This window comes from Onthophagus taurus, chromosome 6 (genome assembly GCF_036711975.1).
Source record: "Onthophagus taurus isolate NC chromosome 6, IU_Otau_3.0, whole genome shotgun sequence".
In the NCBI taxonomy this organism is placed as follows: Eukaryota; Metazoa; Arthropoda; class Insecta; order Coleoptera; family Scarabaeidae; genus Onthophagus; species Onthophagus taurus.
In genome coordinates, this window is record NC_091971.1 from 18,861,794 (window position 1) to 18,877,446 (window position 15,653).

The window sequence follows — 15,653 nt, forward strand, 5'->3', positions numbered from 1 at the left end:
GCAGATGAGATAATAAAGAATATTGTTATTTTCTATTAGTATTCTTTCTTTCGTTTACTCGTCGCAATACGGAAAACGTAGTGCAAGAATCGCATCTCAAATATGAAACAAATTTAAAAATTTTGTGTTGCCATTTCTCCATATATGTATATTTTATGTAGTTTTGTACTTTTATGTTTTAGTTTTATGTAGGTTATTTAAATTTTAGTTAAATTTCTTAGTCTTGAACAATCATAAAAAGATGATGAAAGAGATCTCCAGCTTCTTCAGACTACAAGTAAAGAAGACCTATTTATTTTGTAAAAGTCTTATTGCTATAAGTGAGACCACATGTTGTAAAATTCTTTTTATCAAGAAAAATAAACAATTCCACGACTGTTGTACATCGTTTGTGGTACATTACTTGTTTTATTGTATTATCTGACATGTAAATTGTCATGTAACTGTTTTTGTAAGTTATTTTGTAATACTGATAGTTTCTCTTCATAAAAAGAATTTTACAACATGTGATATCTCCAATAACTAAGAAAAAAAAAAATGTTAAATATATTATTATAATTATTATTATTAAATATATTATAGGTATTCTTTATTTGTAGTCTGAAGAAGCTGGGGATCTCTGGCGAAACATCACAAATATATGTGTATTAATTGAAACAATGTTTCGTTTGAGAAAAAAAAATTCTTTCGGTTATTCATATATAAACAGAAGTAAAAATAATTAAAAATTCCACTAATATGATCTAAATTTAACTTTATATTTAAATGACCTACATAAATTATTGGAATGTTAATTATGATGATTATTAGAATTTTATTTTAGTTACCATTTTAATATATTTTGTATATATATTTACTAAATATATTTAATGCATACCTACTCTTATACTTACTTTATATGTCCTAATCAATGAGAAAACAGAATAGTAGAAATTATTGACTGATAATTTTGAAATTTGGTACAGTAGGCGGTAAGTAACAAGTATCGTACCATATCATACTTCTATTATTATTTTTCCTACCTTAAGGTATGATTTTGTTGCAGCGTCCACCGTCTGCGCCCTGGGTGGTATGCTCAGAAATGCTTCCTCAGCATATGCATATCTTTTGAGGAAGCATGTATGAGCATCTTGTCCAGGATGCAGACGCTACACCTCAACGAAATTATATCTTTACATACATATGTACATCTCTGAAACGTCAACGAAACCTTTCAGAAATTATTTTTAAATGTTTATGATACATACTATTAATGTAATGTAAATGTAAACAAAACATTACAGAAATAATTCAAAACCATTAATGAAACATTTTAGTAGTGTACCGTAATTGTCAGCTGTATGTTGCAGAAACGTTTCAATAGAAACGTTTCAATAAAACATAAAAAGGGTCGGACATTAGCAGTTTCAGACACGTTTCATCTATGTTTCAGAAATATGTCGAAGAACGTTTCATGTTTCAATAATATGTATCAGAAATGTTTCTGAAACGCAAATTTGTTTACTGGGTTATTGGGTATCTCAATATGTTTCTTGGCATTTTGAGACTTCTTTTAACAGGTTTCGCTTCTATCAAACTTTGTAAGTAGGAGTCTTGAGAGTTTTTATCATCAAACTGATGCAAAGATGTTAACAAAGCGATTCTATCTAATTCTAAATAATTTTCACAACATTGTTTACGACAAGTACAGTCGATTCCAGTTTGTCGTGCCATAACCTTTTTTCCAACATGATTAATATGTGCCTCACCTTTCTTAATAACTTCACTTTTATACTCGGAACGGTTAATAATGCCCTTCTTTCTCTTCTTTTGTTTACTATTTTCAATATTGTCACTATTTTCACTGTCAGAGCTACTCATTTTTATATAAACAATGCAACATAAACTAAAAAATACGATCAAGATCACAGAAAACTGCATCGATATGGCAGTCAGCTGTTCGGTCGGTACGCGTACATTTGACTAGAAAACGCCACTTGTCCGGAGATGTGGCCTTTTCAAAGTAAACAGGGAACAACACCGACATGGATTTTATTAACGAAGAGTGAAGTTTGCGGCGTTTTCGCATGTAACAAAGCTTAAAGTATATTTTGAATCAATTTCTGTGTTTAACTATTTTTGGTAAAAACATGGAGATGTGGCCTTTTCGAAATAACCGATTCAACTTTATTTAATGGAGGATCTGTAATGGTTTGGGGTGGAATTTCGCTTACAGCACGAACAGACCTTGTTTCTTTGCGAAGAGGTTCATTAACAGGTGAAAGGTATATTACAGACATTTTATCGGAACACGTGGTACCCTTTGCTCCTTACATAGGAAATAATTTTTTATTAATGCATGATAATGCAAGACCTCATGTTGCCTGTACGATCCGTGACTATTTGGATGAAGTTGGTATACAAACCATGGACTGGCCACCCTGTAGCCCTGATCTCAATCCAATAGAGAATTTATGGGAATTTTATGCTAAAAAACCGTTTACAGAGGAAGGGTTAAAAACAGTAATACACCGGGATTACGTAATAGGTGGGACCGGGTAAGATTACGTAAGTCGAGTATCTGGATACGTTGAAGCAAAATTTATATATGTTACCGTCAATTTGTATAATTCAGGTACTCTATACAATGCCTAGGTAATGTATAAAATACCGGGAGTGTCTAGGCAATGTATGAAATATTATGAAGATTATTGTCCCTTAGATACTTTACCTAGGTAATGTATACAATTCTTAGGGATTACATAGAGTACCTGTTGGTCAATCGGCTAGATTTTGGTCTGTATTTATTAATTTTTACTCATAATAAACTTTTTTACAATCTATAAGTTATTGTACAAAAAAAGGCACCTAGTACCTTTCTGTAACCATAGATTATAAAATAATCATAAATTACATTAAACTTAAAAGTTTTCTGGGTTAACTAACATAATATCTTTTGCTTCTTATAAGTAATCAAGTAATAGTAGATCTACTGGCCTCTCAGAATTGAGTAAGTAAAAAAATATATTTATTTATTCTTACATGAACTATTGTGACATTTTGAAATGCATAAAATCTTACTTTTAAGACATGAACACTTGTTAATATCACAGTGTTTTTTGCATGTACATTTAATAAATCTCTGACCTGTCCCCGTAAATTGCAGATTCGCAACTGTACGGAGCGTCGTTTCTAGATTACGGACATCTTCTCTTTTAAGTAGTTCTTGACGACAAACTGTAAAGTGCTGTCTTGAATACAAATTCTTTACAACACCTAGCGTTGTTCCTATTTTATAAAATTCGTCATCCGTTTTTTGTAAGACTACAATCCTATTGCGAGCATCACCATGACCTCTGTCGACTTTCGGAACAGGAATTCTTACAGTGGTACCCAATGGCACAAAGGGAAATTGTTTTTTCAGAAGTGTTAAATATTTTCTGAGCTTGCTCTGTTAAATTATCTTTGGAACTGATGCAGTTCTCTACAGCTAAAGCGTTTTTAAGTATAATGGGCAAACAACTTTAGAACCATAGCCTTCTGCCATACCTTCCTTCGGGGCAGCACAAATAGCATGAATGGGTCTATTGCATGTTCTACACGAATGAGCACCCGTTGTCTCCTCAGTACAAACACAGCACAAGAGTGGGGAATCCAATGATTGCTCACGTTCTGATACGAAATTGAGAACATCTAAGGGTTGTCTATGTACCTCAGAAAGAAGACCTTCAATATTCGCAGGTTCATTAAGAATCTCGGCACTTCGGATAGTCATGTGTTCATCTCATGTTCATCAAACGCACTTTGAGCATTCAAAGCTTCATTACAGATCTCAGAACTTTCTATGATGGGGCTTTGTTGATGTTGAGCTTCGAGATTGACTTCTATATTAAAGATTCTGAAGGAATGGGAATACTTGGTGATGACTTAATCACATTTTCTAGATCCTCTTCACTCTCCAGGTTATGAGTATGATCGAGAGGTAAAGATATACCAAAGATATTCCCTTTTCTCGCCTTTTACACACATTGCCGGCTTCGCATTCGGTATTTTATAGAATACCTAGGCAAAGTATAAAATTAATAATATTTCATGTATTACCTAAACGTTTTAGGTATTCTATAAATTGCCTAGGTATTGTATAGAATACCGGATTATACAGATTGCCGGTAACATATAGAACAAAAGGTAAACCGGAAACATATTCTAAATCAAATTTATTTATGCATTCTAATAACAGTACGAAACAAATCAGAAAAAAATAATATTATTTTTAGATTTCGTCATTTAAATTGGACGGCTTTATAAAACTGGTGATGGTAGTTTGGCGACATAAATTCTTTTTCTTCTCACCTAGGATTTCTTGCTAGCAGACAATTGATTGTTCTATTTTTCTCTTTACTGTCATAATGCGTTCTTCATTATTATCTGTTTCTTCTAAAACCTTTATACCATTTTGTATGCAATTAAGCCTTTCTGTTAATGTTGCGATGGTTAGGGTATTTTCCGGTTGTGCTGGTTCAACATCACTTTCTTCATCGTCATTTTGTTGTTGCATTTTAATCAGATCTTGCACAGTAAGCACCTCATCATGCGACTCCAAAAGCACAATGACATCTTCATTATTAACTACCAAATCGACTTGTTTTCCTAAAGTAACAATATTTAGTACTACTTCGAGTCGGCGAAAAAGTCCGGGAAAGTTTTTTCCAAACCCCCTTCAGTGTATTTGAGGAAACTTCATCCCACGATTCTTTTATCAATCTAATAGCATCAAGAATATTAAACTTATTCCAAAATTCCTTAACGGATAAGTTATCATCGTGAGTCATAGATTCATTTAAACGTCTAAATGATCGTCGAGTATAATAAGCTTTAAATGTTTTTATAACACCTTGATCCATAGGTTGAAGTAAACTAGTCGTATTTGGGGGCAAAAACATTACTTTGACGCGAGGATCATAGTTGATAAGGTTAGCTGCAGAGTGTTCAGGTGCGTTATCAATAATTAATATCACTTTAAATGTGATGTTTTTAGAGAAACAGTACCGTTCAACTTCCCGGACAAAGTGATTCCGAAATCAGTCTTCAAATAAAGCAGTAACCCAAGCTTTTCGGTATGACTTCCAAATTACTAGCAAGCCTGATTTAGATATATTTTTTAGGGCTCTGGGGTTTTCAGATCGATACACCAATAATGGTTTCAATTTACAATTGCCAGCAGCGTTTCCACCGAGCATAAGCGTTAATCGAAACACCTTTTCATCACGTGCAATAAAAGTTCTTCTCGGCATTTTCTTCCAAAAAAGGCCCGTTTCATATACATTGAATATAGTCTGTAAACTATAGCCGCCTTCTTGTATTATACTCTTTAATTTGCCAGGAAAAGTAGATGCAACGACTTTATCTTCACTTGCTGCTTCTCCACTCTGTGCAATATTGTGTCAGTCGCATCTTTTTTTAAAACTACAAAACCAATCATTGCTGGCTAAAAAGGTTTCATCTTTTGCTTCGTCACCAACTTGTGTCTTTAGATCTTCAAAAATCTGTTTTTCTTGATTGCACATAGTATTTTGGTCAACTGGACAATTCTTGACTTTTACTTGGTTTTCGCACCATACTTTAAGTAAAGATTCCATTTCTGCTATCAAACCATGCCGTTTACGAATTATATTAGAAGTTAACAGCTGAGCATTTTTAACTGCGTCGAGAATTTTACATTTGTCTTTTATTATTGTATACACAGTAGTATAGGATAAATTGTATTTGTTTGCTAATTCTCATGTTTTCAGGCTTTGTTCAAAATTTTTTAAAATCTCATGCTTTATTTCTAATGACAAGGTTTTGCGTTTTTTTGAAAAATTCGAAGAATAGGTATATACTGACTAATTAATCAACTATCTACGAAGAACTCGCATAAACTGAAGGAGCTAGAAAATTTTATGATTCAATCCGCTATTGAGCGAAACAGGGGAATAACCGACAAAAAATATAATGGACAAATTCGTAATTACGTATCTCCGAATTTACGTAAGTCGGGGTATTACTGTATAAGGAAATACATAAATACACATGGCAACAAGAAACAAGACACTCAAATCGATTATAGACTATTGTTAAGGTGGTCCAACACGACTGGTGTACTTGGCAAATATTCGTCTACTCAGATACACTTGCGTAGCGTCTGGGAGCTCTCATCGTTATAGGTATTTTTTATGTTACATGTGAATTAATAATGTAAGGCCAATGTTTACAAGGGCGTCGCCAGAGAGGGGCAGAGGGGGCCACTGCCCCCCCCCCCCCCCCCCAGAGGTAGATTCACAATAAATATACATCTCGAGTACTGAACAACTATCGAATGGGATGCCATATTTTGATCTGGAAACCAAGGAAGTTCAAGAAGTATTCCTCGGATTCGTCAAACTTGATGCTTTGGATGCGAAATGTATTGCAAAAGCAATAGATGAGTTTTTGGCAGAAGAAGATCTTGATCCGGACAAATGTCCCAGTAAACAATTTGCGTTTCAGAAACATTTCTGATACATATTATTGAAACATGAAATGTTTCTTCGGCATATTTCTGAAACATAGTTGAAACGTGTCTGAAACTGCTAATGTCCGGTCCTTTTTATGTTTCATTGAAACGTTTCTAATGAAACGTTACTGCAACATACAGCTGACAATTACGGTACATTACTAAAATGTTTCATTAATGGTTTTGAATTATTTCTGAAATGTAATAGTTATTTATTGTGTAAGTGTTTTAGACAGCATTTTATTCACGCAAGAATGTTTATGTTTTAATTTTATTAAGTGAATAAAATGCATCTAAAACACCCATGCAATACAACGTTTTATCCACAATCACACGCATTTAGAGTCAGAATCGCCAAAATTTCATCTGTTATCAAAAAATGATTTGACATTTCACTCTGACAACGGCTGTCGCCTCAAAAATCATTGCAATTAACAAAAAAACATTGTGAGGTGTTGAATTGTTGCTATTTTTTTTCGATTGTTTACCGACTCCATTTGTAACATATTTATAAAAGTGTGAAAGTTGTAAAGGTATAGTTGGTGAAAAATAGAAGAACGTGATATGACAAATCAAACAATGAAATATCTATTAATATAAACGTTAATGTTAATATAAATAATAAATAGGATGTGATTGATTTAAGATTATATTTTTCATTATTCCACTACTATCCGTGCAAAAAGTCAAGGCCCCTCACTTTAGAGATCTATATCTTCGCAACCATTCGATAAAAAAAATTGCGACAAAGTTTGTTGTAATCACTGAACATTTCTACGTAACATACGATAATTTGAAAATTTTCGGATCCACGGTTTTCTTTTTATCAATTGGAACAGATGGTGCGTTCCAGATAGGACGTCGCGCCTTATTTCTTTATGTAGGTAAGATAAAGGCGCGACGTACTGTCTGTCACATACCATTTGTTCCGATTGGACGGAACCCTCCTCGAAGATATTCCAGACATGTTTCAGACACATTTGTAGAGAAATGTTTCTGCTACATATTTTAATGATATTTCATAAATATTCCTACTGAAATGTATTTGATACATATCTTTAGATACGCTTCGTAAAAATCGTACCTGTCACGTATATGAAACGTAGTTCTAAGATGTTTCATTTAATTTACTGTACATTAAAATTGAAATGTTTCATAGATGTTTCTTGTTTACTGGGGTGTTGGTTTAGGATTTGACGGTTGTTCGACGATGTCCGGGAAAGAAGGTGGTGTGCAAGCAATCCTACGCAGAAAATATAAAAAAGCTTTGTGCTTTCATCAAAGGAAGGTACCATCAAAGATATTATTACATTTTTTCAAGAATCAGTTTTGAGACGCAAATTGATACCAAATATTTCCAAGCTTTGCGAAACAAGGTGGAGCGAGAAACACAAAAATGTTAGTGTTTTTAATGAGAATTTTCCTATTATAATGGAGGCCTTTGAAACCTCGTCACGGGAAGAAAATAAGAATAAATAATGCGACTAGAAAAAATACTTATCAGCTTCATGCAGCAGCTTCTAGAGTTTCGTTTATTCTCAGCTTTATTTTGATAGCCAAATACTCGGCTATGATAGAACCTGTGGTAAACGTGCTCCATCCGTAGCTTTGGATGCAGTTAAGGCGTCCCAGCACATTAGCCGCCTTTTGGAATTTATAGAAAACCACCGGAACGGTCCAGAAAACGTCACAAATGGAATTATTAGGGATTATTTGGACTGGGAGAAGACATGAAGTCCTTGCCCCGTATTGTTGAGAGACAACAACATCAGAACAACCACCCAGCAGCAAGCCCCTCAGAATTCTGGCGGAGGTCTTTAATAATACCATACTTAGACTCGATTATTAATTCTTTTCAAGTTCCCTTTTCTGAAGAAAACACCCCGTCAGTTTCCTTATCTAAATTACACCCAGCTCAAATGTTAGACATGTCCCCTGAAGACCTCGTAGAAGCTGGTGAAGTCTTTTCCCAATTTCACAATTTATCAAATATCAACAACGAAATCGAACTATGGAAAAAACTATGGCAAGATAAACCTGACTCAAAAGAATTAAGTGTTGTGGATGTCATAAAAGATGCCGACATTTTTTTCCCTGAAACGAGAAAAGCCTTTATAATTTTGGTCACTTTACCCTGCACGACATATACTGTTGAACGTTGATCTTTTAACAGCTTGAGGACAATAAAACCTGACTTAGAAGCACTATGGCAGAATGTCGTCTTGCCATGATGAGTGAGTATAGGAAGCATATTTTTGAGAACTTTGATGGTTTTATTAATAATCTGGTTGAACAATTCGCGAAGAAGCCACTAAAATTATGTTTTAAACAATTTGGTGTTTTTTTTTTTAAATTTTTTTCGCCCTTGAATGTTTACACAAATATTTACCTACCTGCGTACTTTCCAATTACACCAATGGTGTGGGACCATCTTTAGAGTTACTTTTTTATTTTATGTCTTAATTATGATTTTAAGTTTCATGTAATAAATACTACAAAGTGTTAAAAATCATAATTTTTGTTTTGTATGCCATAATTTGGGACAGAGGGAGTATATATTTATTGAGTTACAACTAACAAAATAAATTTAATAATTTCTTTGTATCCAAGTTATATTTATAGAAATATTAAAGTATTAATAAATAATTATGTATTTATTATTTTTAGGCATCAAAAAACCCATTAATTTCTTGAACTTTTTCTTGTCCTTCTCCCAAAGTTTTTGTTACTATACTTTCATCAGGAATTGATAACCTATAACAAATAAAATAAACTAAATTTTTTTTTATTATCTCATTGTTTCATACTTTTTATGCTCCTTAGAATTATTATGAATCTTTTGATGGACAATCAAATTGTATTTTTCTGCAAAACTTTTATTACAAATCTGGCAAAAAAATGTTTTTTCACCACTATGAACCTTTTTGTGCCTTTTTAAGTGGCTTGTTGAGTAAAACTTCAAATCGCACACTTCACATGTAATATTTTTAAGACCTTTATGTCGTATTTTGTGCTGTCTAAACGAAGAATCATGAACAAAAGTTTTTCCACATAAGTCACATTGAAATGGAGCCTCTCCGGTATGTAGTGGTATATGTCGTATTAAATTAATCTTTTGTGTAAATGATTTATTGCAAAATTTACATGTAAATGGGTTTATTCCATTATGCATGCCTACATGAACTTTTAAAGATTTTTCCCTTTTATATGAAACACCACATATTTCACAAATAAATTCTTTTAACTCTTTATTATTAACTGGAAGTGGTAATGAAATATTTGAAATTATTTCTATGTGCTTTAAAGGCAACTCTGGTTTATGTGGTTCATTTTTAACAGCTTCTATTTCTTGTGTTTCTTCCGTTGAACAGATTTGATCGTTTTTGGAGATATTTGTTTGGTTATTTGAGGATTTTTGTAGATATTGTTTAATTCTTTCGCATCCCATTCGATAATTCTCCCTAAATTTATCCAATTCATTTAATAAATTAAAACAAATCGAACACACACAACTTTCTCCCAATTCAAATTTATTCTCGGTCACAATTTCAATAAAATCTTTTAACGTTAACTTAGAATATTTTGTATATGTCGAGGATATTTTAAAAGAATTTTCATTTTCGCAGATAAAATCACAAATTTTGCACTTTTCATCCATTTAAATCGTTTAATTTAATTTATTAAACTTTTAAAAAATCAACTTAACCTCAAATTTGTGATTGGCTTTAATCAACGATTTTACATTTATTTATAATGCGTTGCCAAGTATTTATTATCTCTCTCAAACACTAAAAACTCCCAATTATTCTATCTCGCTCGTATCTTGGATTCGCTTAAAACTACCTTTTCCAGTCTAACCATATCCTAATATAACCTCAAAATAATTGACGTAAACGACGTTGTTTGTTTCCAAAAACCTTTTAAAACTTTAAAGTTGATTGAAAATATGCCTGAAACGTTAACAAAGGAGCAAAAAATGTTTTTAGAAGAATGTGAAAAGGAATTTGCAGATAGATTTACAGAGAAAGACCTTGAATTCAAGAAGATTTTTGATTCTGAGATTCCACCACCTCCGATTGTGTGCCCATGGACTATTAACAGAAGAGGAGCCAGAAGACACCAAAGCGACGGAGCGAGATCGCATTCAAATCATAATTGGAATGATAATAGAAGTAGAGAACGCAGTAGTAATTATAGAAAAAGAAATTATAATGAAGCTTTTGATAGTCGTGATAGAAGGTATTGACTTAAAATTGTATAAAATCATAAATGTGGTTATATTTTTATTCATTTTTTGACTTATGTAATTGACAAATAATAAATATATGAAGCTTTTTATGTTTACGATTCAGTTGCTCAATTTAAGAACATCTTTATCTATACAGATAAGGGCATTAATTCTCAAACTGATAAATGAGGTATGTTTTGGAATTTGATCAAATCAATAGTGTTATTTTAAAGTGCTTGTTTAAACATTTTATGTTGCTTCAGTGTAATATAATAACATACCGTTTATTAACAAAGTTAAAATTAACGAAATATAATATAAAAGCACCTAAATTAACTAATAATGAGTATTTAACCTATAAAATAACGATTTAAATTAATAAAATATCAAACAAGCAGTGATTTTTAATTTTAAAGGTTGGTTACAATTCAAAATCAAAATTTCAATAAACCCTAATAAAATCTACTGATTTAAATTAATTTAAGATAAAATTAGCTACTTATATTATTACAAAAATTAATATGTATCAATTTAAACCAAGAATTTTAAAAAATTACGTTTAAAATCCGTATTAATCTGTAGTAATTTTAATTTTTTGGTGTTGGTAGTAATAGTCTGTCAAATTCTCGTCAAATCCCAGATTACATGTAGTTTTTTAATCGATTTTCGTGTCCAAAACCCCGCAAACAACAACCGCGAAATGTTTGGAGACGCTTTTAATTATATAGCGTACGATAATCCGTTATCGAAGGGGGTAGTAATGGCAGCCAAGAGCACATATTCGGTTATAAAATCTCACTTCACATCAGTTTGTAATAATATTGTGTTGACTCTTTTAGATACTGACTAACAGCAGAGAACCGGTAACTACAATAAGAGTTATCACTGAAAAGGTATCATTACACGAACAAATGGCGCAACATGGTCCAATTTTAAAGATTGCTGGAGCTATGGGAGCATTCGCTGTCGCGCTTGGAGCGTATGGGGCACACAAAAAATATCCCAAAGATCGAATAGACGAGTTAAAATCAATTTATGAAACGGCAAATAAGTTTCATTTCTTTCATACACTTGCTTTATTTGGGGTACCTTTTTCTAAACAACCCAAAGTAGTAAGTATTTAGCTATTTTGTCAGGTTATTTTTTAATCGAGTCATTGTTTTTAGACTGCAACTTTATTCGTTGTTGGAATTACTTTATTTTCTGGACCATGTTATTATAGGGCTTTTACAGGAGAAAATAAGTTTGGTAAACTTGCTCCTGTTGGTGGATCTCTTTTGATTATAGCTTGGTTATCATTTATGATTTAAAAGGGAGAAGGGTTAGAAATTTATAAAGATCTGCGAGTTCTTTTATTATACCTTTTCTTTTTTTAAGTTAATTTAATTGATAAGGAAAAATTAAAATTAGAATTGTGTAAAAGTGAATAAAGGAATGGAATGTTATTGAATAATTTATGACTGTGTTTCTTATCAATCAAACCTTAAAGAATGGAGGTAAGAGAAATTTTTATAATTGAGTGAACAACCTTATTTTTATGTACTACCATAAGAATGGTAGTCATTTAAATTTACTTGTAAAGAAGCCCATCTTTGGGGCACTTTAGAATTAATAAAGTATTTGAATCTGCACAATATGAAACAAATTGAAAAGAAAGATTGATGTTACATATCAGAATTTCATCTTTAATATATCCCAACACTAATAAGGGACAAATTATAATCAAATAATACACTAAAATGATATGATTCAGGTCATTATATACATAAGAAGATGGATAGTTGTGTTGACACCTATTTATCATCCATTATGGTTCTCAAACCACTTTTTTAGCATTGGAACTTTGAGGAAAATTAGGATCATGAACATTTTTACACACTTATGTTTGATAAAATGAGTCATTAGCAAGGACACCTATTTAAAGGGAGGATTTAGGGGGTTGAAACGATGTTACGAAGTCATTTAACTTTCAAAATAAAAAAATTGCCTAAGCAAATAAACAGAGGCTGTGAGCCCAAGGTTTATAGAACATAAGGTTACCTCATTCCCTATGCCTCTGTAGTATCGATTATTACCCCGCAAATTGACGTCACTGGTTCGATACAGTCAGAATAAAAGATAGATACGTGCCAACGCAAGGTCTATAGAACATAAGGTTACCCAATACCGATTCTCCTCCTCTGAGAGGCAAGGTGGGTCAGTGACGTAGCTGGTTCTATGAACAACACAACGCCCTTGTTTATAGATATATCTATAAACAAGGACAACACGATGCGAGGTTTAAATATTTTATATAGACTGTACCACAGTATAGGCACGTTGGCACCGTTGGCACCAAGGTTTATAGAACATAAGGTTACCTCATTCCCTATGCCTCTATATCTATGATATCAGGCGTGGTTGTCGGTCTGATACTCGTGGAATCTTGAATTGGAGAGAAACAGGATTTATAGGTTTTTAGAGCATCTTGAGTTTTGTAAACCGATCCCGTGGTTGGTCTACATCAGTGATGGAACGGTTAGCGATTTTGCGAAAAGTCGGATTCCGGTTATCCGGCATATCTATCCGGGTATTATGGTTATAATTTGAATTATGGATATTTGAATAAAAACTTCAAATTGGCGAAAATTGTAAAATTCGAAAAAATTGTTGATTATTTCAAAAATTTATTTCTCAAGAACTGAAAGTGATTTTTCAGAACGGCGTTTTGCATTAAAAAGAGGATACTTTAATTAATAATTGGTGACATTTCCACAAGAACCTTCAAGAAATTAATTTTACAGCAAATTTTGAAAAATAATCGATAAAAATTGCAACATCGAAAATTTTATCAAAATTTCAAACATTGTTTTCTTAAAAACTAAAAGTTATTTTTCAAAACGGGTTGGTTCATTGCAAAGAGGACACTTTTATTGACACTTTGGGAAATTTTCCTACTCCTATTCCAAGAACTGGATTTTATACGAATTTTTAAAGCTCAATCGGCGAAAATTGGAAAATACGAAAAAATTGTCGATTATTTCAAAAATTTATTTCTCAAGAACTAAAAGTGATTTTTGTTGCATTAAAAAGAGAATACTTTAATTAATAACACTATTTACACGTGTTGATTCTGACTCTGTCTTCAGTTTTTCTCTATCACGTCCAGTTTTCGCGATATACCCAAAAATGTGAAAAATCGTAAATTAAAAAACATAGTAACGGTTCATGTTCAGTATATTTTTTATTTTGCATAGTGTGCTTCTGTTGCTATATGGACACGAAAGTAGAGATCCAGACGAACATTTTGAGGTATTGATGGTATAAATCGGACTCTCCGTTATTTTGCTACAGCCTAAAACAACTCAACAAAATCAAATTTTTTAGAATTTTTCCCATTTTTTTATCAGTAACGAAAAAGAATTATATATGAGCAAAAAAGTTAGCTATTCTATCCTGTAGAACATTTAATTCTTTAAATTTAGAAGCATTGGACACCATGGTCGAATGTATTTTACCGGATATATAGTTAATTTACGACAATCGTGCAAAATTTCATTTTTTTGCATATTTACTGTTATTGAAACATTATTACGAATAATTTTTTTAATGAAGAGGTGTTTTACTCTTCCAGGCACTACGTATAAACATTAAATTCACTGAAATAAATATTATTATTTTTTAAATACAACAAACAATAATATTCATGGAAATAACTCCACTTCTTTATATATTAGAACCTTGTTCTGCTAAACAGTCTTTTTTCGAAATATTTTTTGGTATAAAAGGAGAATATATTGTCATAATATTTAGTTCTTCTTGAGACACCTCAGTGATCTTTCGTTTAAGAAAATAGCAAAGTGTTGTAAAAGTTTTGTTGATAATGGCTAGCAGCAGCAGAAGTTTTGAATACAAGAACAATCCTGATTTGTTCTGTTTTATTTGCAGACAATACATTATTGGGCTGACGAGACGACCAAATACAAACTGTTATAAAACAGGCGTATTCTCATTATTTTGGGTTTGCTTTGACGAATTTAGACAAGCCCTGGACACCCAGCTTCGTATGTCCGAATTGCGGTATAACTTTGAGTAGATGGATAGCGGGTGAATCTACATCTCATTTACAGTTTGGTATTCCAATTTATGGTCACAGATATCAGATCATTCCGATTGCTATTTCTGTAACATAAACCTAGACGGCATAAACAAAAAACAAAGAAAAGTTTGGTTTATCCTAATGTAAGATCAGCCAAAAAGCCGATTCCGCACAGCGAAACTTTACCAAGACCAAATCCTCCTGACCCATTAATGCAATCCAGTGAAAGTGATCAGAGTAAAGGAGAGTGAAGATATGTCATCTAGCAGCGACTATGATGCCAAAATAAACCATAGACTGTCACAGAAAGAACTAAGTGACTTAGCTAGAGATCTGAAGTTGTCGAAGATTGATAGTGAGAAAACAATGGAATTATTTACACCTTACAACCCGTGTAACTGTTTATCGAAACAGAGGTGAAGATTTGTACAATTTTTTACGAAAGAACAAAATATTTGTTATTGTAATAACGTGCAGAGACTGTTTGATGAATTGAAAATAGATCATAACCCAAGTGAATGGCGTCTTTTTATCGATAGCTCTAAAAACAATCTTAAAGCAGCTTTACTTCATAATGGAAACACACTACCAACTATTCCACTTGCTCATGCCGTCACTGTTAAAGAAACATATGTGCGCATATCAGAGATTTTGACTCTAATTCAGTATAACGCATTTGAATGGAAAGTTTGTGCAGATTTAAATTGCCGCAGTAAAGAAATGTACTAACTTCTACTTTTTAAGTATTGACTTACATTTCTATGATTTTCAGGTAATTGCTGTGGTTACTGGCTTACAAGGCGGTTTTACAAAATATTGCTGATTTCTTTGTT

The 15,653-nt window shown here is 32.4% G+C and overlaps 2 protein-coding genes across 2 annotated transcripts; one reads left to right on the top strand and one right to left on the bottom strand.

The window, feature by feature from the left end:
- Positions 1-9,108: 9,108 nt before the first annotated feature.
- LOC111418943 (zinc finger protein OZF-like) lies at positions 9,109-10,563 on the bottom strand. Its single transcript, XM_023051654.2, has 2 exons — positions 9,322-10,563; positions 9,109-9,268 (listed from the first exon to the last, which is right to left on the bottom strand). Exons 1-2 carry the CDS (start codon positions 10,170-10,172, stop codon positions 9,178-9,180), a joined length of 942 nt encoding a protein of 313 aa, XP_022907422.2. The 5' UTR covers positions 10,173-10,563; the 3' UTR covers positions 9,109-9,177.
- Positions 10,564-11,352: 789 nt separating this feature from the next.
- LOC111418944 (transmembrane protein 256-like) lies at positions 11,353-12,199 on the top strand. The gene is made up of 3 exons (XM_023051655.2): positions 11,353-11,526; positions 11,582-11,854; positions 11,909-12,199. The coding sequence occupies exons 1-3, from the start codon at positions 11,443-11,445 to the stop codon at positions 12,050-12,052; spliced, it is 501 nt and encodes a 166-aa protein (XP_022907423.1). The 5' UTR covers positions 11,353-11,442; the 3' UTR covers positions 12,053-12,199.
- The last annotated feature ends 3,454 nt before the right edge of the window (positions 12,200-15,653 follow it).

What these genes read in the sequence shown, in the direction of transcription:
- LOC111418944 (XM_023051655.2), top strand. Translation starts at nt 11,443, where the DNA reads ATGTTTGGAGACGCTTTTAATTATATAGCGTACGATAATCCGTTATCG. An exon ending in CAGCCAAGAGCACATATTCG is followed by an intron (nt 11,527 to 11,581) that starts GTTATAAAATCT and finishes TGACTCTTTTAG; the next exon opens with ATACTGACTAACAGCAGAGA. An exon ending in TTTCTAAACAACCCAAAGTA is followed by an intron (nt 11,855 to 11,908) that starts GTAAGTATTTAG and finishes CATTGTTTTTAG; the next exon opens with ACTGCAACTTTATTCGTTGT.
- LOC111418943 (XM_023051654.2), bottom strand. Translation starts at nt 10,172, where the DNA reads ATGGATGAAAAGTGCAAAATTTGTGATTTTATCTGCGAAAATGAAAAT. An exon ending in AATTCTAAGGAGCATAAAAA is followed by an intron (nt 9,269 to 9,321) that starts GTATGAAACAAT and finishes TATTTGTTATAG; the next exon opens with GTTATCAATTCCTGATGAAA.